Source organism: Podarcis raffonei, chromosome 1 (genome assembly GCF_027172205.1).
Source record: "Podarcis raffonei isolate rPodRaf1 chromosome 1, rPodRaf1.pri, whole genome shotgun sequence".
Lineage (NCBI taxonomy): Eukaryota > Metazoa > Chordata > Lepidosauria > Squamata > Lacertidae > Podarcis > Podarcis raffonei.
Genome location: NC_070602.1, coordinates 134,666,849 through 134,694,668, shown reverse-complemented (window position 1 = coordinate 134,694,668; position 27,820 = coordinate 134,666,849). Strand labels below are relative to the sequence as shown.

General features: G+C 42.5%; 1 protein-coding gene across 1 annotated transcript; it reads left to right on the top strand.

Moving 5' to 3' along the window:
• Positions 1 to 10,096: 10,096 nt before the first annotated feature.
• ITM2B (integral membrane protein 2B) lies at positions 10,097 to 27,610 on the top strand. Its single transcript, XM_053363713.1, has 6 exons — positions 10,097 to 10,356; positions 18,610 to 18,738; positions 21,782 to 21,988; positions 23,330 to 23,440; positions 24,751 to 24,901; positions 26,936 to 27,610. Exons 1-6 carry the CDS (start codon positions 10,237 to 10,239, stop codon positions 27,022 to 27,024), a joined length of 807 nt encoding a protein of 268 aa, XP_053219688.1. The 5' UTR covers positions 10,097 to 10,236; the 3' UTR covers positions 27,025 to 27,610.
• Positions 27,611 to 27,820: the final 210 nt, after the last annotated feature.

The window sequence follows — 27,820 nt, the reverse complement described above, 5'->3', positions numbered from 1 at the left end:
TGAATGGAGCAGGAAAACTTACATGTGCGGCAGGTGGGGGAATCTGGCTGGGGACACCTGGTGTTTGGCTTCCTTCTGATTTGTTCTTTTCAACTGTTATAAAAAAATAGGAGGAATTGACAGCTTTTTCAATCAACATCCAGCTCTTCTGGATTCTAGAAGAAATGCATCTTGGCAGAGGCGTAGCGACGGGGGTGCGGTAGGGGCACCACGCCCCGGGTGCCACCACTAAGAGGGGTGACAAATCCCAGGCGGCACTCTGGGCGCACGCAGGCGCCGCTCCCGAAAAGGTCCGCCTGCTGCCTCCCCCCCCCAGCTGTGACTCGTGGTGTGCTTAACTGGACCTAGAAGGTTATTCGGATGGTAGTATGGTTGCAAAAAGTGCCATTCTTAAGGCTTGGGCGTTTGAGGAGTGACGTGGTGGCTTAGGCGCCTGCAGGTTCCGTGGGGCCTGAAACAGCAGCGTGGGACTTGCATCAGTCTGCTGCCTCTCCCGCAGCTGTTTTGAGACTACCATTCCCATCATCCCTGACCACTGGTCCTGCTAGCTAGGGATGATGGGAGTTGTAGGCCAAAAGCATCTGGAAGGCCAAGTTGGAGGAAGCCTGCCATAGAGGAACAAGAGGGAAGGAGAAGGGATCTTACAGGTTCAGGTGTGGAGCTTCTAGGCGAGGGAGGTCAAGGTGCAGAGCTTAGGATGGAAAGGGGATCAAGCAGAGGGCAGGGCAGACCTACGTCTGCACAAAGGCCGGAGCGCCAGAATCTCTCTTGGGCCATTTCTTCAACAGTTGAGGAGAGTAGGCTGAGATCAAGACGGCTCCCTCTGCTGAAGACAACAGAAAAACCGCCTTTTTTGATGTCACCTGATGTCATCGCATTCCACAGGTGCCCAGTGTTCCTTGTGTTATAGATGCGGTCATAGCAACTTCCATATTTGAAAATAAGGGATCAGTAGCCACACCTGTCCTGGGGACAGTCTACGGGATATCTAACAATCCGGGATAGCAGCGGGAAGCAGCGGGAAATGGCACTGGAATAAGGGAATTTCCTGCAAAAAAAGGGAAGGTTGACAGCTATGGATGCGTTTCTTGAGCACTGTGATTTGATCTTGCGAGGACAGGGCTTAGGTGCCCATTCAGGTCAAAACCCAAACGCACCACAATTCCTGTTCAGCAAAGCACCTAGCCTCACCCTTTTGGAACTGGGCAGCGGCCTTCTCCTGTGCTGATGGGGACTTGAGTTCAGGCCAGGCCAGACCTGTTTTCCTTCCTATATACTTTGGGACAAACTAAGCCAGCCTTCCCCAACTGGGTGCCCTCCAGATGTTGGGGACCACAACTCCCGTAAGCCCCAGACTGCACAGCAGGAAGGCAGCAGGTGGGGGGAAGGCTGAGCTACAGAATGGTCACCAACCCCCCACCCGCTTTCTGGGTGATTGCACCCCGACTCTGGGAATCTGTTTGCCCGGGCCTTGGGAGGAGTTGCTTAGGCTGCCCTCGGATTTCACCCGAATCTGTACTGCCATCGTGGATTTTTAATTGTAATTGGTGTTAATTTATATATTTTTATTACAGTGGAAACTTTGGGGTCTTCTATATGGAGAACAGCAATAAACTGACTGAATACAGGAAATTATAAAAGACTATTCAGGAGTGCATAAACACTATCATCAGTGGTCCGGATTAATAAAATTTGATGAGACCCAAAATTTAGTGCTACAGTTAGAAATTAGACACCAGCCAGAATCAATAATCCAGAATCCAAATCTCGGTTTGTATTCTGCAGAATCTTGAATTTTGATTCGCTGCTTCTAAAATTTGGAAATTAGCGCACGTTACTAGTCATATCCTAAATTTGTCATATAATACTAGCCCCCCCCCACATCTGCTCCCTGTCTGCCCCATAGAGAAAGCCAGGGCCCATATGGGCCCACAAGTGTTCCTCTTGCTCTGCTACAGAGGCAAAAAAAGTTCCACGGTTAAACTATAAACAGTGTTTGCCGCTGCAGCAAAATGGCTGCCAGTGCTTCTGCTGGGCCAGTTAACCTGGCTGCCTTTCCTCAAAATACACCTTCCTTCCTCAGAGTGACCCACTGTGGCGTCAAATGCTGCTTTTGCTAGGTTAAATTTTAGACAATTTTAGAAAATTGAATGGGCACAGGCAGGGGGCAGGGTATTGGTTTGTTCTTGTTCTTGTGTATTTAATGTTTTTTATCCTGTATTCTCATGCTGCAAAGTGCCCCAAGATGATGGCGATGATTTGCTGGTTTGACTCCCATCATCCTGACCATTGGGTCTGCTAGCTGGGGTGCTGGGATCTGGAGTCCAGCAGCCCCTGGAGGGCCACAGATCCCCCCCCCATTTAACCAAGGCTTGCTACCAAGCAACTGGGCCACTCTTGCCCCATGTGGTTGTCTAAGGGCCCTTTTGCCCCCTCACCCCAATGCCATGGCAGAGGGCTCCTTCCTCCATGCAAGGCTGCTGCTGCCGCCGCCTGGGTCAGATGCTGCTCAGATGGGTGTGATGCAGCTTGGTAGGGAAGAGTCTTTTGGCATGCACACCCCACTGCTCTCTCCATAGCAGAAGGGGGGGAGCAAGGCTAGCATTTAATGTTCATAGAACATCATAGCGGAGGGGGGGGGTGATGGGTTGCATTTTGAGACCCCAAGTGAGAGTCCAGATTATCCTCTTTCCACAATCAGGGTTTTCCATGTGGGAATCGGCTGTTGATTTCTGTAGGGAGCTACTGGGCTGGCAGCTGCTTTTGAGGTTGCAATCATGTGACTTTGACACGTGTGTGTGTGTGTGTGTGTGTGTGTGTGTGTGTACATGCACAAACATGCATCTGGGGTGTGTGTGTCCCAAACTGGATCTTTGACCTCGGTGACAGTATTGATCAGTGGTCTGAACTTGGGCAGCTTCCCTCTAACTGGACGCTTGGGCTGTGGGGAGGCTGCAGAATAACATGGAGGACAGATACAGATAGGTAGCCGTGTTGGTCTGCCATAGTCAAAACAAAACAAAAATTCTTTTTTTTCCTTTCCAGTAGCACCTTAAAGACCAACTAAGTTAGTTCTTGGTATGAGCTTTCGTGTGCATGCACACTTCTTCAGATACACTGAAACAGAAGTTGCCAGATCCTTCTATATAGTGAGAAGGTGGGGAGGGGTATTACTCAGAAGGGTGGTGGGAATGGGTGACTGGCAGATAGCTGTGATGAGCCTGTTGACGACTCTTAACGACTGCAATAGGTCTTACAGGAAAAAGCAAGGGAGGGCAGAATTAAGGGTGGACAATGGTTGCAGCCTGGCAAGGCTCCTTGTGGCCGGCTGTGAGGGACTCCAGCCCACCAAAAACCCCTCCTTTAAATTCACAACCCCTGACCTCCACAGTGGGCTTCAGGGCTTCAGGAGCAGACCAGAGGGAGCAAGGTTCTGCTCTGCTGCTGCAGTTCAAGGTCGGCTGCTGCAATCTGACCAAGCGGCAAAGTTGGCAACAGTTCAGCCCAGCCACCGGGTCTGTGGATACTGGGTTTGTAAGACCTTGCTGTGGTGTAATTGGTCAGGGAAGGAATCTGCATGCAAACAAATGGGGCCCCTTTAGGGTTTTTGCCTTCCTCGTCTCAATCACCACAACTTGGGGTTGATGCACCGCCTTCCCAAAACCCCTTAGGGAGGGAGGCCTATCTGCTTCATGCTCTTATCTTTGACTATGAAAATCCTCTGTAGAGGCCAACCCAGGCAACATCCTTGTTAAGTTGTGGGCGAACATATCAGACGACACAGCGATTCTTCCAAAGCAGCTCTTTATTTGTAAGCTGGAACAGAACTGATCTGAGGAGCTTAGTCAGCCTGCTTACATGGAGCTCCACTAGAATGCAACAGTAACCATTTTCTGTAACTAGCCAATCACTGAACGTCACTTTCGATCCTTCATTTGCATAACTACAGTATCCCCCTGCTGGCCCAGGGTGAGAACTTCAGTACATAACAATCCTTATTGTTTTCTCCCCCCTTACTTCATCAGATGGAACAAAATATGTTTATAGTTTGATTTTGATTTACAAACCGGGGTGGGTGGGGGGAGGGGCAGAAATAAAAATTACTGTGGTTTGTCTCATGTTTTTAATTACTCATAGCTCATCACTAGGCAGTGTTTATTAAAGTTACTGTGACCAATACAAAAAAAATCAAAATAGTTTGCACTTTACATTCAGGCTTTGCATTGGGGGCTGTATCCCAAAATTAAGCTATTGGGTTTCATGAGATTTCTCTGTGCTTGCAGGCTTCAAACAGCACTCAGAGTTGACTTCCGGGTTGGCGCCATCGCTTAATGGCGGATTCCCTCCGAGTTCTGGAGGGAATCGGCTCTGCAGAGCTGGGTCTTGCCGCGGCGGCGACCCTTAAAATCACAGGCGCAGAAGCCTGTGAGCATAGTGACTCGGCGGGCACCATTTGCGCCCCCCCAATCCGTGAAGGAGCCTTTTTAAAGGCTTCGGAACGGGGACGGGGTGCGGCGCGGTGCTGAGAGTACTCCTGTATCTGCAGAGTGAAGCCGCAAGCCATTAGCGGAGAGCGCTGACTTCTTCCTTGGAACATTCGGACTCTGAAAGATCAACCCGTGAGTAAATACGGAAATCGGAACTTTAAAGAAAAAAATTGCGGATTAGGAACAAGCGGGGAAGGGTTAAAAAGGAAGTCCACCCCCCCTCTTTGTAAACAACTTAAAGCAAAGGACCTGCTAGCTAAGGTCGAGAGAATCTTTGTTTTTTTAGGAAAAGATTTTAATTTTACGATTTTGACACTACAAGAATTTTTGCTGGAGGATAAAAGGATTAATTCTGGGAGCTGAAGTTTCACCCCCCCCCCCGGATCCGGGAATGTCCCACGAGATAGCCTGCCGATGAAAGATTGGAAAATTTGACAGCCGTCAAGTTGGCTGTTGAGACGGAAAAGGAGAACTTTGTCTTTGTTGTTTCTGCTGGTTAATTTGTAATAATTTGTTGAAAATAAGGAAGGGCTGATACTAAATAATGTGACTTTTGGACTTGAGCTGAAAGGAATACTAAGGAACTAAAATCCCCCTAGAGGGGTTTAGTGACATTACAGGAATGGCTGGAGGAAAGAAAGTCCAGGCTGAATTGGACAGAGCATTTGTTCTCTTGGGAAAGTTACAAGGCCAATATGATGTTTTGGCTACAAATGTTACAGCTCTGGGCTTAACAGTAAGAAACATTGTTGAACCTGATAAGGACTTGAAACAAGGAGCCTATCCAATTGAACAAACAGAGAAAATGGAGAGTCTTGACAATATGGAGCAGATGACAGATGTTGTCCCTGAAGAAAAAGAAGGAGAAGCAGAAATTTTGCAGAAGTTAAAGGGGACCAGCATTCTGAAGCCTGACATGATGGGAAAAAAGGAAAATAAAAATTTGATGTGGAGAGCCTGGCCTGAATTCGAGGTGGAAGCTGGAGCTTGGGGGACATTTGGACCTGAAAGGAATACAAAACAAGATTTGAAGAACCTCGTAAGCTCTATCGTTGAAGATGGAGGTCTGGCTGGTAGAAATATGGATCCTGTCGGGCTGGAGCTTCTTCGAGATTTGGAGTTTAACATTAAAGACTATCAAAAAGACCGGTAGAGAGGAACTGAGAGAGAATTGAGAGCCTCGGACGTGAGATCGCCAGGCTAAACAGTATATGGGGACTGATGGATTTTTGTTGGGGACTGAAACCGGGAAAAGGGTGGGGGGAGTTTGGGAATCCAAAGGTATATAAATATAGTTTATTTTTATCTTTATTTTGCTTTGCTATTGGCATGGAAATGGGGAAAGACGTGGAAGGGAAACTCTTGGTCGATCTTAGGAAAATGATGTGTAAATTTGATTAAGTAAAAACTGATTTTTTAAAACGGTCTAAATTAAAATAAAATAAGGTTTGTAAATATAAATTGAGGAAATGGAGGAAAGAAGAAAAGTTAAATAATAATATGTCAGAATAAGTTAAATTAAGTTAAAATGGAGAAGTAAACTAAGGATTTGCTGAACCAATAATTTAAATTGGAATACAAGAAGGGGAGGTGTGAGGAGGTCTGAGAAACAGGTTAAAAGAAAATAAGTATTTGAACTATCAGGTGTTTTTAATTGTTCTTTTTTAAGTTTGAGATTTTTGTATTTTTTTGTTTTTTCTGTTTATTTTTGTATTTGTTGTTATATGTCTTGTTCTTTTTGGAAATGCTAATAAATATTCATTTGGGAAAAAAACAAACAGCACTCAGGGTTACCTCATTCTGTGTAACTCCTTGCTCCTGCCTGAGACTACCAAAGCAGCTTCAGATTCAGTTTTTCTTGGCAAAGAGTGTAAACATGGCTTTGGGTATTTAATTATCAATATTTTTTTCTATAGGCCACCTTTTGAGGCATAGCTTGCTCACAGAATTGTAGAGCTGGAAGGGAACAAGGGACATCTAGTCCAACCCCCTGCGATGAATCTATACTACATGCAAACCTTGTTCTTGAAGGCAAAAATAGAAAAAGAAAATTATGTATTGTTGATGCTTTAGCCTGAATGCCCCAAAGACACATTTGAACTTCCAAATGTTTTGTTTGTCTCTGCCCCCACCTGCCTCATAACACACATATAATAGTAGTTTTCTGAACAACTTGAACGCTATATTTAAAAAGAATTCAGAGAAAAGGAAACTCAGTCTTGTCTTGGAAAAGAAGTAATAAGTATTCATGGAATAAGCCAGTGTGAATAAATACAGTTAAAATGGTGACTAGACATTCTTTTTTGGTGCCCACAACCCAGGTTCCAGGAACCACATGAATCCTACCTTTTCTATCCCGGTTTCTAACACTGCTCTTAGCCTGTACATTAGCGCCTAATGGCTAGAGCAACCCAGGCACATGGAATGCTAGTAGAAGCCATGTGTAATTCTTCATGTATGGTATTGCTAACTCCCCTAGGAGGCTGCATAGGATAGGGCAGGGGTCAGCAACTTAAGGCCCATGGGCCACAAGCGGCCAACAGGGGTCATTTATCCGGCCCCTGAGCCGCCCCCGAACTGAGCCGCCCACTTGGCAAGTCCCCATGCGCTGTGCTAAACCAGCGCAGCGTGCTGACTCACTTCTGCAGTGCTGGAAATCGTGTCTGCACATGCACAGACGCCGAAAATCCATTGTCAATCCCTTTTTCCTTCAGCTTATCCTATTTTCTCTAATTTGTTAGAAATATTATTACCAATTTTCCATTGTATTTTGCACGTTACAAACATTACTCTAATGCTGCCAAGGTTTTTAGTTGTTTAGTGTTCTCTTAAATACATTATAATTTTTCCCATTCCTTCTTGAATTCCTTCTCTTCCTGGTCTCTGATTTTCCCAGTCAATTTTGCCATTCTGGCGTAGTCCATCATCTTCATTAGCCATTCCTCCCAGGTTGGAACTTTGTCTTCTTTCCATCTCTGAGCCAATAGTATCCTCACTGCTGTCATCATGTACATGAAAAGTATTTTCTGCTCTCTTGAAATCTCTGCTCCTAAAATGTCTAATTTTTAAAATATTTCTGAAATGAATAATTATTTTTTAAACAATTTAAGCCTAATTTGATGTACTCATGTTTTTATATAATACTCAAATTTGATTTTTTTGGAATATTTTTCTTACTAGGTCTTATTTCCTTACATGTCAGCATTTAATGTTCTACTGACTGTAAATTATTTTTTCTCTCCCGCCGCCCTGATAGCCAATTTTCATAACTTCATATTCAAAGATCCCAAAATTAAAACAAGTCTGCACTTTCGAAAAAAACTACAATAACCAGTATTATTTTAATTTTGAAGATGTACAACTTTGTTTCATTAATTTTTTCTATTACAGCTATGGATTGTTGGAAAGTTGTACAAAATGGCTACCCAGTAGCCATCCCCCCCCCCGATGTCCAAAATCATAAAATTTTCGTTACAAGGAACCCCCCCAATAAATTTCATTCTTTGTCGAGAAAGAACATGTCTTTGCAATAATTTTCAACATCAAAAATTTTTGCTTACATCATGCCCACACACTGTAAATTCAGGTTTTCTAAACCTAGTTTTTCCACCAAAAAAACTAGGCTACAAGTGTATTTATATTTTTTTAGGCATTTATAAAATATTTTGAGTGTTGGTGTATTTTTTTCTGAAATCCTCATCATTTTATTGAGCTCTGTGTAAAAATTCAAAGAGATCTGATTATTGGTTGGGGGGGGGGAGTGTACACAAGGGTATCTTGTGCCAAAGGTCTCAAGAGGAACAGACAACGCAGATTTAACAAATCTTTGAAGTGCTATAAAATTAAACTGTTTGAGATAGAGGAAAAAAATTTCAAGGGTGTACACCAAATTTCATCAACATCTGAGATGGAGGGTGATGTGACCTCATTGAAATGACGTGGAATGCCCCAATTACAAACCATTTGTGCACTAGAAAAATCCCAGCTGGATTGATTTCTGTTGCATTAAAATATCAACAAACTGAACGAATCTCATAAGATATCACAGAGCCCCAAAATGCCAACAAACAAAACAAAATCAGCCAACAAACTATCACAAAGCCCAGGCAAAACCTTGGTCTTGCTTTGTGGTCTCAACAAAGAGTAAACCAAATGTTGTATATATAAATCAAAAGGGAACACCACAAATTGATATTACTGATAGCCGAGTAAGATTGTCTTCCATGAACACGGTTTTAACAGTGAGTCCGTAAGTAACTGTGGAGGCCAATTCTGGATCCCTATGTCCTTCCACAGTGAGGACATAGGTTTCCAGGCAGAAGTTGATCATGGTGAGGGTTTGCCAAACATGCCCATTTCTCCCTATCGTCCTGAGTTCTAGTGTCTTCAAAGTCCATGACACCTTTAGTAAAGGCTGTTTTCCAACTGGAACGCTCGCAGGCCAGTTTTCCCCAGTTGTTGGTGTTTATACTACAGTACATTCTTTTAAGATTTGCCTTGAGAGTCTTTAAACCTCTGTTGTTGACCACCAGTATTACGCTTTCCATTTTTAAGTTTGGAGTAGAGTAGTTTCTTTGGAAGACGATAATCTGGCATCCACACATGACTAGTTCAGCAAAGTTGATATTGAAGAATCATTGCTTTGATACTTATGATCTTTGCTTTTTCCAGTACACTGATATTAGTTTGCCTGTCTTCCCACGTGATGTGTAAAGATTTTCAGAGACAAGGAGTTGGAGATGGCGTTTATAAGTGGTCCACGTTCCACAAGCCTACAATAAGGTTGGTAGTACAATAGCTTTGTAAACAAGCATTTTGGTTTCCCTGCAAATCTCCCAGTCCTCAATTGGGAGAAAGCTACACTTGCAGAGCTCAGATGATGCTGGATTTCAGCATGAATGTCAGCCCTTTTGGAAAGGTAGCTGCCCAGGTAGAAGTGATTTATGCTTGGTTTTGTGGTGCTGCAGAGGAGTGTTTTGTGCTTGTTGGTGCGGATGTTGAGGGATAGGCCAAGCTTTTCATAAGCTTCTGCAAATATATTTAGGATGGTTCGGAGGTCATCCTCTGAGTGTGCACACACTAGGTTGTCATCAGCATATTGAAGCTCCATGACGGAAGTTATGGTGACCTTACTCTTTGCCAAGAGATTTCCATCTGTTCAATATATGATTTCTACCCCGGTGGGGAGTTTCCCTTTGACAATGTGAAGGATCATGGCCATGAAAATAATAAATTGGGGTGACAACACAAGCCTGTTTGACACCTGATCCCGGTGTGAATGTTTCACTCTGAAAGCCCTGGACCTGCCCTATTTGCGGGCTAGGGAGAAAGACGTTTCTTTTTCCGCTGGCCAGGTGCGGGTTTGCGGGGAGGCGGCCGGGCGAGCTGCCCTCGAGGGAGGCGGCTGCCCCAACGGGGCCCGGCCACTTGAACAGCCACAGGCGAGGAGGAGCGCGCCTCTCCTGCGGGTGGCTCCTGAGGCGGCTCCCCCCGGGCCCGGTGCCGCCGCCGCCGCAGGGCCTGGTCGGGGCGGGCGGGCAACGCGGCCTTGGCTCCTCCCTCGGCCCGCCCTCTTCCGCGGTCGCTTGCCGGGCTGGTTGGGCGCCTGAGCGAGGAGGCGGAGGAGGCAGAGGCGCAGGAGCGGCGCGCACCTAGGCCCCAGCCCCACCCTCCGCCGCCGCCAGCCCAGCGGAGAGCCGGAAGCTCCCGGGATCGCCCCTCAGCCGCCGCCGCCGCCGCCGCCGCCATCATGGTGAAGGTGTCGTTCAACTCGGCGTTGGCGCAGAAGGACGCCGCGGGCCGGAAGGAGGAGGACGAGAGCAAGGAGGGCGGCTGCAGCCAAGTGCTGATCTTGCCCCCCGGCGCCAAGGTGAGCGGGCGGGCGGGCGGGCGAGGGGGCGGCCCCTTCGGGAGGGAGGCCTGCGGGGCGGCCCGGGCGGAGAGCGGCGCCGGGTTGCCGGCCGAGCGCCCTGCAAGCGCCGCGGAGACGCCAAGGAAGAGCTCGGGGCGGATCTAAAATGGCTGACTCGGGAAGAGCCGCCGAGCTTCGCCCCCCGCTCTTGGGCGGCCTTGTTTTCTCCGGGCCGCGCTCGGAGCTGCCTCCTCAGTCCGGGGGCGGCGGGGCCCTTGGGGATGCCGAGTGGGCCTCGCTCCGCTCCGCCGCAGGGAAGGAAAGAGGGGCGTGGGCAGATCCGTCCTGCTCGGGTCGCCGCGTCTCTTGCAGCAAGACGGAGGAAGGTGAAGCCTTGTTGGGCCAGGTTCCCAGGCGGGGAGGATGTTGCCGCAAAAACAGCGCAAACAGATCTAGTACGTCGGAAGCTTCATGGCTGGCATTTCCTGCAAGTGCAGCGAGTGTAACCGGTTTTCTCTACACCTATATTTCTGCCCGCTGAAAAGCACACTTAATGTAGCTGATGAAGTAGTCTGTAATCAAGGAAAACCTATGTTAAAATTAATAATTGCTCTTCACATTGCCACGTGATGGTCATATTGTACCAAATTGTGATGACATCAAGTAAATCATTAGTTTTATGCAGTGAAGCAGTGAAATTAATCTCCAATAAAGCAGTGGATGAGCCCTTTAATTTCCATAATCCCAGTCGAGTTAAAACTGGTTTGCAGCATTCTGATAAGTTTTAGGTTACCATTTTCTAATGATGGTACGTGGTAGTTAAAATAGTCTGGCGTTTTCTGACTTTCTAAAGACTAAACAGTTCATATTTCCACTTTATAGTTCTCTAAACTGCAACTGTACGTATATAGATAACTACAGCAAAGAGGAAATAGGATTCAGCAACATCAAGCTATTGAAACTTTTGCCATGGTTCCAAATTTGGCATTCCTAGGTTTGGGTTTAAGCTGTTTGGAAAACGGATACACAATTGTTCTTCAAAATGGAGAGAAACATTAATTATGAGATTAGTGAGTTTTATTTTTTTAAAAAAAATTCACTATCAATTGGCACAGTTAGATCTGCTCAGTATACTGTGTTAGATTTCAACTGTCTATCTTCAGTTCCTCTGATATTTTAGCTGCAGTAGACCAAAGATCTTTTGCAAAGTTGGTGCTATCATTTGATGTGGAAAGGTGGGGGGTTAATTTGGTCTTTGTAACAGCTGTTCAAGAAGCTGCTGCCCCCCCCATCTTTCCTTACTTGGGATCCAAGCTCTAAACAGTGTATTGTGGGGTTGAGGTAGGGGTGACCCTTTTTTATTTCCCTTGAGTTGCTGGTTTGTGTTATCCAGCAAGGGCCTAGTCTTAAGGAAATTAAAGGAGGAAATCAAGCATACAAACTTTCCTGGTATGTTGATGTTGTTTCACTCTTCCTCTCTGACTCGATTTAATCTTGCTTCATAACAAGAGCTACAGAATCAGCTGGACTAAGCCAAAAGCAACCCCCCTTGCCCAAGACTTTGCACTGCCTGCCTTGCCTGGAACATTACCTGGAAAATGAACAGATTTGATGCCTACACTTCTGTACAGTGGGCCTGCCACTTACACAAGAGTTTGGTTACAGGGGTCCGCACACAAAGGCAAAATTGGGAATCTCCAGAACTGCCTTCCTGTGAGGTAGGGGGCCGCATACTGGGGTCTGGGGAGGACCTGGGAGGGCCCTGAGAGCTTTCCAGGGCCCTTCTGTGACTTTCCCAGACCCCAGTAAGTGAGGTGGTGCCTCCTTTACTGGGTTTTGGGACATTCCCAAAGCCCTTGCTCTGCCTTCACTAAAGTCGGGTCACTGAGGGAAGGAGGCATGAGGGCTCCAGCCTTGTCCCAGAGTCTTGGCACCTCATTCGCAAAGCCTGGAGACTGTTTACTTGGCTTTGGGAAGGTGGCTGAAGGATTTCTGCTCTCCATTCCACAACAATACTTTGAAAAATGTTCAGCTGTTTCAGAGATTTTTCCTGGGGGAGTCTAAGCTATGTAAAACTTACTCCAGATAACATGCTAACTGCAGAGAGAGGCTTGATTCATTAAAACATCAATCAATACCAAAATACATTTTTATTAGCACAAGCTAAATGATGGATTACCTTGACTGGGCACAAGTGACCCTATCATTGCCATAGCATGACTCAGATTCACTGGTCTCAATTAGGTATTTACATATGATTGCTGCCAGGAAATAGACTAGGAGTACAGTGGCAGAGCAAGTAGATTTTGACCCATTTGCTGTTAATTTACTCAGTACAGTGGTACCTTGGTTCTCAGACTTAATCAGTTCCAGAAGTCCATTCCAAAACCAAGGCACACTTTCCCATAGGAGGTAACGCAAAATGGATTAATCCGTTCCAGACTTTTAAAAACAACCCCTAAAACAGAAATTTAACATTAATTTTAGTATCTAACGAGACCATTGATCCATAAAATGAAAGCAATAAACAATGTTAATGGTTTTCTTGCCTTTGCTGCTTTTATTCATTTCCGCAGTTGCACAATCGATCGATCAGTAGCTGAACTGGGTTCTACACAGTTACAAAAACAAAGTCACAAGGCAGCCACAAAAATGAAAAAGCCACACAAACAAAAAAACAAAAAATAGCAAAAACAAAAGCCCCAAATATAAGATCCAAATATCACCTCAGAACACCTCAGAAACAGAATACTTCTTTTGGAATGGTAGGGCGCAAATTAGCAGCACAATACTAAAACCGGAAGAGGAACTTTTCAATTACAATGGTAGGACACGAATTAGCAGCGCAACACTAAAAATGGACGCTCAGGACTCAAAGCAGAGCATGTTCGGCTTCCAAAACAAAGTTCGAAAACTGGAACACTCACTTCCGGGTTTTCAGCATTCGGGTTCCAAGTAGTTCAAGAACTAAGCTGTTCAAAAACCAAGGTACCACTGTATATGGGGTTAGGTAAAGAGACACGGGTGGCACTTTGGTCTAAACCACTGAGCTTCTTGGGTCAGCAGTTCAAATCTGCACGATAGGATGAGCTCCTGTTGCTCTGTCCCAGCTCCTGCCAACCTAGCACTTGGAAAGCACACCAGTGCAAGTAGAGAAATAGGTACCACTGCAGCGGGAAGGTAAATGACATTTCTGTGTGCACTGGCTTCTGTCACAGTGTCCCGTTGTGCCAGAAGCGGTTTAATCATGCTGGCCACGTGACCCAGAAAGCTGTCTGTGGACAAACGCCAGCTTCTTCGGCTTGAAGCAATATGAGTCCCACAACCCCATAGTCGCTTTTGACTGGACTTAACCGTCCAGTGGTCCTTTACCTTCTTACCTTTACCTGTCTGGGCTAATCCACATATCCTGACCTCCTTTAAAACAATCCTGTGGAATGCACGAATGTATATACTCTAAATGAAATCTTGTATGAGAATAGTACCTTCATATATTTTTACATGCTCCAATTTAGGTTGCTGTGCTGTCCTTATCTACCTGGCAGTGTAGACTCAGTACCATGCTGACAGTTCTGAAAATTTACTGGTCCACTTTCCATGTAACACACTAAGCCAATTTAATGAGTGAGTGTGAATGTACTCAGCAAAATTTACAGCTGCTTCACTTTTCTTGCAATCCAGCTGCTGCCATGTTATGAATGGGGCAAGACAAAGAGAGAAGCAGAGCAGCTCTGACCTTTGCTGCTGTGCCTGCACTCTTGCTCATTCACACTTAGCTATGGTTTGATTTAGCAGAAAATGCAGATTAGGCCACAGACCTAAGTCATGCTTAGAACAGGCTGTTTGAAATTGCTAACTTATGAGTGTAACATGTTGGGCACGATGCACTGGATCCCAACACCTTTCCATTATCTGAATAATATATGTTGGTGATGCGTTCCATTCAGGTGTACCTTTTGGAACTTCCTTTTGGAAAAAAGTTTTGTGTAGAACTATAATAACCATTGAGGCATCACTCCCTGTGCTAGGCTACAGCCCAGTGAAGTAGGTGCTATCAAAAGGCAATCCATCTTCCTTGTGTTGAGGATTCTTTCGGGAAACAATCCCCAAAGAATACGAGAAAGCTTGGGTACAGCTTGTGGTTAGTGAGCAGAGTTTCACCAAGAGTTCTGGCTTGAATAGCTCAGTTGGTAGAGCGTGAGATCCAGCTGAACTTCCCAGTAGAGGACAGCAAACTGCAACATGGTACTTGCTTTGTGGATATGGAGATCTTCACAGTGTACCTAACCAAGGATCCTGGGGAGACAGAGACTATTGGCCTAAGTTTTGGAAACATCCCTTCTGTCTGGGTGACTATGGTGAAAAGTGGGGAAGAAGAAGAGAAAGAAACATAAACATCCTGTGCTGGATGTTGGAAGCATCTGGGTCTGGTCCGACTTGCAGGTATAGGGCGATATACTACTACCGTAGTAAATAAACCGTTTTGACCTCTTGCATTTTCCTGCAGAGATGCTTTAAATTCTAATCAGGTTGAGCACTACTTTGGGAGATTTTTATTTATTTCTTTCAGTGTCAGTGTACATCAGGGGTGACCAACTCCCAAGAGACTAAACAAAAAAATTTGTTTTCCTTCCAGTAGCACCTTAAAGACCAACTAAGTTAGTTCTTGGTATGAGCTTTCGTGTGCATGCACACTTCTTCAGATACCAATGACTATGGCAGACCAACACGGCTACCTATCTGTCCCAAGAGACTGTGATCTACTCACAGAGTTAAAAACTGGCAGTTCAGGTCAAACGGGGGGGGGCGGGGTTCAGGTCAAGGTGGTTGAGCTTTTTTTAGGGGAGCTTCTTTGGGGGGAGCCAGTGATGTGATGCTCTACCACAGACGTCGCAGTGATCTACCAGAGTGATCTTCCTTCCTCGCAAGTCTATTTGACTTCCAAAACATTCGAAAGTGTGACTTCTGATTGGCTGCAAGAAGCTCATGCAGCCAATCGGAAGCTGTGGAAGAAGCCCCATCAGCCGTTCGGCTTCCAAAAATAGCTCACAAACTGTAACACACTCTTCTGGGTTTGCAGCATGCAGGAGCCAAAATGTTTCAAGAACTAAGCTGTTTCAAAAGCAAGGTATGACTGTATTGTTAAGAGGGATTTCTTTGGGTGGGGAGTAGTTTGAATGATGATGTGCTGTGCTCCTTCCAAACCTGTGATCCTGTGTATGGGGCAGAATATATAAGAGGAAACAAGCCAAACCAGTTCCTTTGTTAAGGTAATGACTTTGGCTGCCTGTTTAAGTACTGCAATTTACCAGTCTAAAGAGGTTGCCATAGAAATAAATGGGTGGGTGTCAACACCCCATCTGGCTGGAAGTTAAAAGTAGGTACAGTGGTACCTCTGGTTAATTTGTTCTGGAAGTCCGTTTTTAACGTGAAACCGTACTTCTGGGTTAGCGGAGTCTGTAACCTGAAGTGTTTGTAACCTGAGGTTTTTGTGCTGGAGACACAGAAAAATGTTTGCTCTGTTCTGGATTTTGGGGGCTCCCTTGGAAACAAATGGCATGTTAAGGTTTGATACAAGTAAATTCAGTAATAGGCTATCCTGCGCTTCTAATAGCTCTAACACTTAACTGTTTTGGTGACTAAAACACAGCTTGATAAACAAAACTTTATGCATACGTATAAAAAAGAAGCCATTAACATTAAATATATTATCATTATGATATATTTCAGTATGTCACTCTCTTTTAAATGGCACTGCAGAAACCAGTTACTGGCACTAAATAATAATATAGAAATGAAAAGCTGTTTAAATCACATGCTGTTACACGTAATTTTATAGGCCTGGGTACTTTAAGTGTATAAAGTATTAAAGCTACTTTCTGTAAAAAAATCACATTGTATGGCCAGGGGTATGGAATTGCTAAGAATAAGGTCACACCAAAATAGAAAAAAGGCTATTACATATAGTTGAAATACATACAAATTCTAATGTTTATCAGATTAAATGAATAGCATTTTTTAAAAAAATGAATAGCATTTTTTTTAAAAAAAGTTTTCTGTAGCTCACATTTCAGAACTGTCAATGGTGAATGACACAATGCCAAATAATGGAACTGGATCAAAAAAAATCATTATTCATTACTTACACTGGCAATATCACAGCTTGACATATTATTTACTAGATTTTTTAAAATCTGAGTTGTAAAACTGGTTCTTGCATCAGAATTTACAGTTTGTGGAGAATATTCTCCAGAGAATTTTCTAGCAGAGAATATTCTCACCTCGCCTCACTACACACACATACCTTTGCAAATCTGGTATATTGAAAAAATGTGTATTAAAAAAAGTAAATGTTCGAGTGTACCCTTGCTTTCTAGCTAGATTTATCCCTACAGTACCAGTAATGCAGCCAGCATAGCTTTGTGCATGTGAGCAAATGTCTTCTCAGCACAAGCTTGGAAGTGGGGGATTGGCCAGCTTGGCAATGATTATAGGCTTACAGAGTTGTGACCAATTTTCAGTTACTTGATTCAAGACAGAGCAGGGTCTGTGTCTGTCTCTTTCTCAGATACTTGCAAGCATGCCCAAAGTGCACCTCAGGTTTCTGGAATTTAAGGAGGGCAGGAAGGGCTAATTGAGTGGAGGGGACAATAGCATACCGTGCAAGTACATCCCATAAAGCACTGCCCACTAGTGTGGATGTTGAGATAAAAATTGCAAGCTGTCATGTGTGGATGAAAGTGTGCACATGGAAACAGTGACCCGTGTACAGTGAACAGCCTAGTCTGGACACAACCCCATGCCATTGCCATTAACAGGTGGTTTTTGCTTTTTCTGTTGTCTTTATATTATTGCACTAAATACACTTTATTATACGAACAGTGTGTGTTCATTATATAATTGTATTTGCTGTGATTTTCCACCCTAATTTAGAGGGAGAAATCCATTTCTGCTTCTTCCATTCTTTTTCCCCCAACAAAAGCGCTTGAGGTTTGATAGCTGTTCCATCTGAGTTCACTCCACAGAATCCTTTCTTTCTCAACACTCTTTTTGCCAATTTAGGATGTCTCTTGATCTCTCCGTCCATGGCTTTGTTGCACTCCTTGGCTGTTTCATTCCTCCTAGACACTGTGTGAAGGACCTTTCCATTTCACCATCTATTGCCTTCAATTATACCATTTCACTCTCCTATTCTGGCAGTCATTTATCAGTCTTGTTTTCCATAGCCTTTGAGTCCTCTTTAATTCCATTTTCTATTTCATCCTGTTTTCATGTCCCATTTTATCATTTCAGCTCCAATTTCTCTTAATTGCTCATCTAATAATTGCTGTAAGATGCCAACAGTCAATGGAATGCCCAGCAATGTATTTGCCATACTGAATGTACTTGGTCTTGTTAATGGTTCAACCCAGCCACTCCCTTAAGATATTCACATTTTCTACCTTAAGAAATTCAATCCCCCACCTCCACCATATGATCTTCACAGCATTCTCCCTTATCAGACCAAAATTCATTTCCTATGGGAGGAACTGTTAAGTAGAGAAATTACTTTCCATTTCAAGGCAAATCTTCTGTAGGGAAGCAGAATATTAAAAACAGAACACTTAGAGAGCTCCTTTGCCCATTTAAAAACTTCATTGGATTAAAAAATTAAAGCATGCTTTTTGTTTTGTCTTTAGCCTTTTATAATTGACTCGTCTCAAAATCAGAAAGTAGCTCACATACCAGATGTAAATTTCCACTGACAGACAGCTAAACCTCTCAATTTCAGAGATCTTAAGTCCCACCCCCTCTGGGTTTCTAGGCGCTGGCAGCTTCTCAGTCTTCTGACTCAGGCAGCAGCTTTTTCAGGCTAACCCCCATTTACTCTTTATCTCTAGAGTGAATTTCAATAACCAGGATTGCTTTGGCTTTCCTCATTCACCACATAATTATCTCTGTTGGTGAGCTGTCGACAAAAGTTGGTCAATTTGCCATGACCCTCCCCAGAAGGCCTCCCCCCCCCCGGTTATATAGCAATTTCAATATTAAAAAATAAACAAGATAACAATTCAAAGCTCTCATACTAATCACTTTTACTTAGAAGTAAACAATGTATGTACTAGAAGTAAACAGTGTATCTACTTTGATTTCAATGAGTGTACTCTCTGACTGTGATTTAGTTTGGTATCACCCTATGCCTTTACAAAGAACCACCTATCCATGCATCTGTATGGCCTTATAATGCTTGATGGACACAACTGATTACTGTTTCCCTTTCTATATTTATAGGATCCAGAGGGCGTGGTACCTATCGCACAAAGGAGGGCTTGGTGTTGGTGTATGTGTTTTGGATTAGCTTTTATGCTTGCTGTGGTGATACTTGGGGGTGCCTATCTATACAAGTATTTTGCATTCCAGGTAGGTTGAATATATTAAATGAGTAAATACTTTAATTGTTCTCTTGGTACTATTTTGACAAATTTCTGCTAGTTACCCAACTTTAACTCTTTTTTAAAAAGGTGAAGGTAAAATCCCCAACATATTCAAAGCGCTACCCCTTGTATACTTAAGAGCTAATTCACATGTTAATTTTAATCTTTTTGTAAGGAAAGTTCCTGCATTTAACATGTATGGCCAGGGATCACCAGTTTGGGGGGACTGGTTTTACTTGCCAGCCCCAAATCAGTTGTTCAGGGATAATAAATCTGCTCCTCTTTCCAGCTTCAAGCTTGGAATTGAGAGCTGAAACAAATGTTCCCCCAACAAATTAGAGACAGAGGGAGGATAGAGGCTTCTTCTGCATCTGCATCTAATGGCTGCTGCAAGCTCAGCTACAGATAGGTGCTTCAAGCTCACAACTGGGAGAGTTGAGGCACAGATGCAAGCCTGTGTAAGCTCTCTTCTTCCATTGAGCACAGAGCACAGATTGAGACAGAGGCAAGATGGGACGGCTTAAGGCAGGGGTGTCTAACTCAAATTCATCGGGGGCCGCATCAGCAGTTTGGTCATCCTCAAAGGGCCAGTTGTATCTGTAGGACTTACAGTACAGGAGAGAAGGGTTCAGGCAGCCGTTGGATCTGTCACATCACAGGATGGCATGCGCTCAATATAAAAACAAGTGGAGGTTTCCTGAATGCATGTAAAGTGGAGGTTTCCTGTGTAGAACGGCCGGCGCCGCTAGAGGGCAGACATTCTCTGGCTTGTAGGCTGCCGCGCATGCACTGAAGAGGCGGCTTTCTTGTGTCAAAAAAAAAAAGCGAGAATAAAAGGTGAAGGCCGGCGGCGGCTACACGGGCCACATGACGAGGTCTGGCGGGCCGGATTTGGCCCGCGGGCCTTGTGTTTGACACCCGTGACTTAAGGCATGGGTAGGCAAACTAAGGCCCGGGGGCGGATCTGGCCCAATCGCCTTCTCAGTCTGGCCCACGGACGGTCCAGGAATCAGCGTGTTGTTGTTTTTTTAAAATAATTTTTAATAATTTTTTAATTATTCCTTTAATTATTATTATTATTAATTATATTAATAGAATGTGTCCTTGTATTTAAAATGCATCTCTGGGTTATTTGTGGGGCATAGGAATTCGTTCTCCCCCCCCTCAAAATACAGTCTGGCCCCCCACAAGGTCTGAGGGACAGTGGACCGGCCCCCTGCTGAAAAAGTTTGCTGACCCCTGGCTTAAGGGTATGAGGGAATAGAGATTGGGAGGTGATCTGTTTATTTCCCCCCAATGAACTTTTCCATTAGAAAAATGAGAAAATTGAGAGAAAATAAAAAATTGTGCAAATGTTTTTCAAAATGATATATGAAATCCTCTTTCAATCATTGTTTAGAAATATTTTTCAGCCAACTCGCTGCTTCAAAACAACTAGATACAAGCTTCAAAGGCAATAATGTTAGTGATTGCTGATTGAATTCTCTGAATTGCTCAGTAGGGATTCGGTGCTGGAAACTATTTTAAAAGCTTCAGAATGCAGAACACTTCAGGTATTTGATCCAAAGGAGGAGTCATATCAACCATATTTCCCCTGCAACATGACTGCTAAACATATTTACAGTATAGCCTATAACACACTTCAGATTCCTCCATATTGTGCATCAAATGAAAAATGTGATGCATGTTTGAAAATGCATATGTGCAATTGGGGAATAAATTTAACATGAAAAATTGGGGAAATGTCTTTCTTTTCTTTTTTTCAAATCTTTGAAGCTCAAAGTTCAAAATCCAAAGCTATACACCTGAAAGATGATGATTAGATGAGACAAAATAAATGGGTTATTCTGTTATTTTCAATTACATATTGAAAATTGATGGAGTAGGATATAAATAATTCAGGGTTCAAGATAACTAATCAATTATGTGCATACATGACATCAGCTTCCTGTTCATAATTATGCTACAGTAATATCCAAATTTATTGCAGTTCTTTAAATACATTGAGTTAAATCCAGACTTAGTCAAAACTGAATTAACACCTATTGATTTCATACTTGAAGCATGACTAATAGGAATATTTTTTTCTATAGGGAAACGCTAAATACAAGAATATTTAGAATTTTTTCCTCTAAAAGCCAAAGTTTCTTCAGCATAATGCTGGTCTAAATATTGGTTCCAAACCTTCATAATAAAACTTTCCTTTATTTTCTACAGTGTTCATAGTTTCAATTTTAGACTATTAAATTTTATTTTTAATCTAAATTTTCCTGTTAAGAAAATATGATATAATAAATATTTATAGCAAAGCTTCCAGGGTATTTTGCAAAAACACAGTAAGTTATGTGTGATATTTTATTGTTTTTAAGAACATGCAATAATAATAATTTTACCATTGGTTGCCATTGGTTTGATTTGAATTAATTTTATAATGAATGATTTTAGAGTGTTGTGTTGTGTTGTACTGTTGTACTGTTTTATTGTTGTTAGCTCTCCTGAGTCCTGCTTCGGCTGGGGAGGGCGGGATATAAATAAGATTTATTATTATTATTATTATTATTATTATTATTATTATTAATTATTATTATTATTATTTACCCCACCCATTTGGCTGGGTTGCTCCAGCCACTCTGGGAGGCTTCCAATTCATAAAAGCATAATAAAAATCAAACATTAAAAATGTAAGCTTAGGAGATGTAAGTCTAGGTTTGAGAAGAGAATCTATAATGTATGTATTTCTGTTTTCCCAAACCACTCCCACAGTATTTTTAATTGACTTAAAAACTTACAGATATTTCCCCCCCGAAATTTCCTGTCTCTAGCTGGACACATGGACCTGCCTGGGTTACACCTGCTCTTCACGCCCTGCCTCCCCTCCACTCGGCTTCTTGAAATAGCTTTGAGATGAAAGAGAAAATAGCACTTTAGTGCATAAGGAAGGGATGTGGTACATATTAATGGTTTAAGGGCGATTATAAGTGCCTGAAAGCTTTCATAATATTTGCTTCACTTTTAACTTTGCCCTTTAGGAAAATGGCGTTTACTTCTGTGGAATAAAGTATATTGAGGATGGCTTAACATTAAGTGAGCCAGATTCAGGCGCCCCAGCTCCCCGTTACCAGATCATTGAAGAGAACATTCAAATCCTCAAGGAGCAGGAGGTGGAGTTCATCAGTGTGCCTGTTCCAGAATTTGCTGACAGTGATCCAGCTGATATCGTTCATGACTTTCACCGGGTAAGGACAGTGTGTAATGCGCGTGAGAGTTTCTTGCCATATGCTTGTTTGTAGCCATGGATTGGTTGTGTTGACTTTCAAAAGCAGGCTGTAGGGCTGTGGTTCAGTCCCTGACATCTCTGACTGGGCTTGGAAAGGCTTGTATCTGAGACCTGGAGAGCTGCTGCCAGGCGGCATAGACTAGGGTGGGCAATGTATTTTCACCTGAGCCTCTTACTTGTTCCTGACCAGTCTTCTGGAGGCTGCATGCCAGGAGAGGGCAGTGCCACCATGAATAAGGCCACTGCTCACATGCATCCACAAGTGACACAAAAGCGATGCATACACTCAAGCAGCACACACATACCAGCTTCTCATGTGCCATGCCTTATGTAGCCTTTGGGAACTGGCACATCAACTACCCTTTCATGATGGAACTGCCACTCCTGATGAGTTCATTGAAGATCCAGTGCGCAGGCTGTATTGGAAATGATGCCCTTTTCCAGTAATGCTCGGATACTGGCACTGATTGCTGAACGTTCTGGCGCAGAGGTTGTATTGTGAAATTGGAGAGAGGCCAGCATGGGGCAGGTGAAGCCTTTCCCCCCTTCTCTCTGTCTCCCTTCCTTCCTCCCTTCCCTTCCTCCCTCTCTCTCTCCAATTCTTTTACTGCTCTAGAAAAACCCCTCGAATTCTGATTTGTCTACTTTGCATAAATTGGGTTGTCTTACTGTAGTAACTGAAATTCAACACATAATTATAGAACCCTGCATATTAATCTGATATTTATTTTAGAGTGTTGAATAAGGAAAATCACATTAAGCATACTTTGATTGTCATCTACCATTTTGGATAGTTTGCATGTGACTTCAGATACCTGGAACTTGGGGGTTGTACTGTATAATAACAGTTCTCCTCCAAATAGTTTAAATCACATGTCCAGAAAACCATCACATTTACAATTTGAAAACATTTAGTACATAAAAAAGTACTAGGTTTTATTGTGTTTTGCACTTCTTAAATTAGGCCTGGGATATTCGTGCATCAAAAAGGGGTGGTGGGAACCTCAGCTGGCAGAATGGTTTGTGCCACTTCAGGTAATTGGATCACATTTTTTTTAGTGCTTCCCAATGTGAAAGACACTGCTCCCCCCGCAAAAGGAAGACACAACCACAGAAAACTAGCACAGAAGACTGGACTTTCCTTAGTGCTAGTTTTGTTTTATCTGAAAGGACATTACAAATAGTATCTGCAAAGGCAGGCATTCAGCAGGAAAATGAAGTAGCAATTAGAATGATTACTCATACATAATTTTGTATGTTTAAAATTACTAACATGCTATTTGTGACATCTTCTCATCAGAGACTTACAGCTTACCTTGACCTCAGCCTGGATAAATGCTATGTTATTCCTCTAAACACGTCGGTTGTTATGCCGCCTAAAAACTTTTTGGAGTTGTTGATCAACATCAAGGTATGATTAAAATTCATGTTTCTTTTTGAATATATTCAGGCTAGATGATTAAACTTTCATACTGGAGATATAAGTGTATGTAAACATGAAAGAGCACTTAATGTACTACAGGACAGCAGAATGTTGTAACTTCATTAGCTAATTTTTTATTTATAAAGTCATTTTAAGAATTTAAAAAATAATAATTACACTGTACACAATTCAAAAGCATAAATTACATTGTTTGAAGAATGTGGTTTAAGTCTACCTTGTCTATAATCAGTTAATTTTTACATTATAGCATATACATAAAACTTGTTTACGCATTCAAACAACTTCTCAACAAGAATGCTGTTTCACAGAATAGGGGTAGTCACACTGAAAGCAATGCTTGGAGCTGTGGTTGACTGGGCTTCTGATATTTTTGATATATCAAGGAGTAACTGTCCTGCAGAACACAGTGACTTACTGAGTAGATAAGAGTTAAGGGGGTCTCTGAAGTAACCTGGTCCAGTTGTTTTGAAAAATCTTAATACAGATCATTAATATTCATTTTTTAAAGTAATCTTGTCTTGAGGGCCATTTTTGCTAGTAGCCCAAACCTTTCAGTTTAAATTTGAGTTCCCCATTATGTCCAAATTGAGAGAACTGCAGTAAACTTTAGTTATGGAAGGGTTGCCATATGTCCGGAATTTCCTGGACATATCCAGAATACTCCAGTCTCTAGCTGTGTCTGGGTGGAAAGCAGTCAGATGTCCGGGAAAATCTGGATGTATGGCAGACCTTGTCGGTAGTGCCGTTTTTGCTTATTACCCTTATAAAAATTAGCCTAAAAAGCTCAACAAGTTTGGCCAAAAAAAGCAGAACAACTTTTTTGTCTGGATTTTCACTGTTTGAAATATGGCAACCCTAGCTATGGTTATTTTAAAAATTAGTGTTATAGTGGTAGCATTAAGCCAAAAACCTTTCAGCAGCTTTGAGAGATCTTATTGAATATATTAACAGGGCAAAACTGCCACATTCCTTGACATTAGCCTTTGCAGAAATATGTGATACAATAGTCATCTATGATTATTTATATCAACTGTCCATCAAAATGTGATTCACCATTTCTCCTCTATTAGGTTTTATTGTTTTCTAAAGTGTGCACAATTGATAAAGAGTATTTTTTAAAAGCAGTTTCCTTCTACCTTCTGCAAAAAGTCCCTCCCTCCAACACACATTCTGCGAACTGAACTTTTTTTTCCACAGAGCAATTGTAAAAACGACCCATCTGACATCATTAACATTATTGAGACTATACTGTTGCACTTTTATTTGGGTTGATGTAGGCTGGAACATACTTGCCTCAGTCCTACTTGATTCATGAGCAGATGATAGTTACTGATCGTATAGAAAATGTGGATCAGCTGGGCTTCTTCATCTATCGCCTCTGTCGTGGCAAAGAGACCTACAAATTGCAGCGCAAGGAAATGCTGAAAGGTATGGTTGGCATGTGGATGGGAAAAAAGAAAGGTACCTCAACTCTGTTGAGGGTGATGGCCCTCCTGTTATGTGCCATATAAAATAGTGAAAGGGTAGCGTCCCAGTGCTCTGTATTCATATTGTGACAGCCTGAGACTGCAACTTTGCTGCAGTTCAAGTGTAATCGCGTTTGTTGGCCCTCATGCTAAACAGCTACTGTATTTTTTGCTCTATAAGACGCACCAGACCACAAGACGCACCTAGTTTTTGGAGGAGGAAAACAAGAAAAAAAAATATTCTGAATCTCAGAAGCCAGAACAGCAAGAGAGATCACTGCACAGTGAAAGCAGCAATCCCTCTTGCTGTTCTGGCTTCTGTGATAGCTGCGCAGCCTGCATTCGCTCCATAAGATGCACACACATTTCCCCTTACTTTTTAGGAGAGAAAAAGTGAGTCTTATAGAGCAAAAAATACAGTACATGGCAACTCTTAGCACTGAGGACAGTTTTTTGTGCCATTGAATATTGTGCCTTGTACACTGTTGCGATATCCGTAATTGCATGTTTAGCACTGTGATCTGATTCAGAGAATATGCTTCACTAAGAACTGTAATAATAAACGTATAAATGGAATGGTGAACTCATGGACAAAAGACAAAAAACCTATTTCACGTGGTATTTGATTATTTAACCAGTTTGCCAGTTTGAATCATGATACTTTTATGCATCAAGCACTTTGCATAAGATTTAACAACAGTGCAGTGAGCACCAGTCAGATGTAAGCCGAGTCACCATTATTTTCAATGGGTGACAGGCATGAGGTTAAACATTTACCATTCAAATTAGGGGACTAAAAATTGCTTAACTTGGGCTGAATCATGAGTTGCAGCATCTCATGATATGTTGGAACAGAATTGACTAATTTTGCTGGAGCATTTTTAACAAAAGTAACTGTTGAGGCTTTCACCATAGCTCTTCAGTTGGGTAGGAAGAACATGACAGGGATGGCTGATCTGTGGCTCTTCAGACATTGTTGGACGCCAGCTCCTGTCAGCCAGAACCAGCATGGCCAATGGTCAGAGATAATGAGAGTTGTAGTCCAGCAATATCTGGAGAGCCAATGTTAGCTACCCCTGGTATAAGGTGGCATATCTTGCATTTGCCTGCCTTTGGCAGCAGAAACTGTGAGCTATGCTGGGGCAAAACTGAATTTAGTAGTAGCCTTTTCTAGAGCCTAGATTTGTTATACTTTGTATGATGATCCTGATTAAAGGACAAAAGTATCAGATGCATCAAATTGGTTCAACAAGAACTGTACATATGAGCAACTCTCTTGTGATAAGACTGCTCAGAGCAAGTCTTGAGAGAGCCACTGTGTCTGCTTTTCAGTTCATTAAATGTCTGCAGCTCCCTGCATCATCCAGCATCCGTAGATTTGCAGAGAGATTTGCAGCCTCCAGCCTTCACAACCTTCCCATCTTGACTCTCCCATGTACTTTATATGTGTCTTGCAGGTGCTCATCAATGCCCTAGTGCAGCTGAGGGGCCTGAAGGAAGGTGGTGGTTTGAATTCTTGAATTTAAGCCACTTTCTCAGGGAAAACAAAAAACAACAACCCACTCCAATTAAAAACTGAACTTTTATTTTCAGAAAAGCAGTTTGCATTCAAAACATTTTCACCAGCACTTTGAATACTTTCTGCCTCTATAACTGACCTGTCAGCTAATAAAAAGTCACAGGGAATCTCTTTGAAGGCCCAGCACCCATCAGCTGGGAGCAGCTCTAAAGGAAGTTGCTGTAACAGTTCCAGTTACCTCCTTTGAACTTTGGCATACACCAGGCACATGTCATTGTGATGCCAGGCTATTGATGGGTGGGTGGTCAAAGTTCAGGGTGGGGGAGATAAGCAGCTGGCCTGCTGGCCAAACCCTATTAATGATCTACAGAGTCTCCAGTTTGACAGAATCCCTCACAACAGTTTTCACAGGAAACAAAAGGCAACTATCTTTTTTTTAAAAAAAATCTTTATATTCTATTCACTTTCCCACAACAGGAATGCAGAAGCGTGAAGCAAGTAATTGCCGAAAGATTCGACACTTTGAGAACAGGTTTGTCATGGAAACACTCATCTGTGAAGAATAGACATACTGTTGTGACTGAAAATACACACATTGACCCCGCCCTTTATATTATGTGCAGTGATCTTTATTTTAAGTCATTTATGTAAGTAGTGGACAAGGCTTTATAGCTGAATGCCAACACTTTTTATCTTACAATAAACCTTTTTAACGTTTTCCCATATTTTGAAGCATGGTGCCCTTTTTATATGTTTGAATAGCTGCTATATAAAGTCTTAGTTGTTAGTACATTTCATGTAATGAACCTTTAAGTAATACCAGGTCAATAATTTATCCCATTTTAGAGTAAAATTGGAGAATAATTCATCTGAATTTATTATAAAGAATACATGCACAAATGGACTGCAACTCTTGAGATTTTTAATAGCATATTACTTGCAACGTTGGGGAAGCATTGGGAAAACAATTTGTAATAAAAGTGCAATTCATTTTCTTCTTTTAATACAGTCTCGTTTAAGTTTGATTTCCAAGTCGCTGTTCTAGTATAAGCATCTGCTGTAACAAAGTTAAGCAGTAACAGAATGTTACTGACGTGTATATATGCTATGTATGTGCAGTGAAAATAAATATTACAAACCTGTTTGTCTAAATGTTTTTGTAACCTTTCTTTGAGCAATTTTCTTTATATGCTTATTCTCTGGGAATGTTTGAATTACTGGATTTTAATGCTAATAATATTTTAGAGCAGACTTGAGACTAAAATACTATAAATCACTGTATGGATTAAACAACAGAAACCATTATTAAGTGGGAAATCCTAACAAGTAAACAGAGAAAATTGCTTCATGTTCTCAATTTTG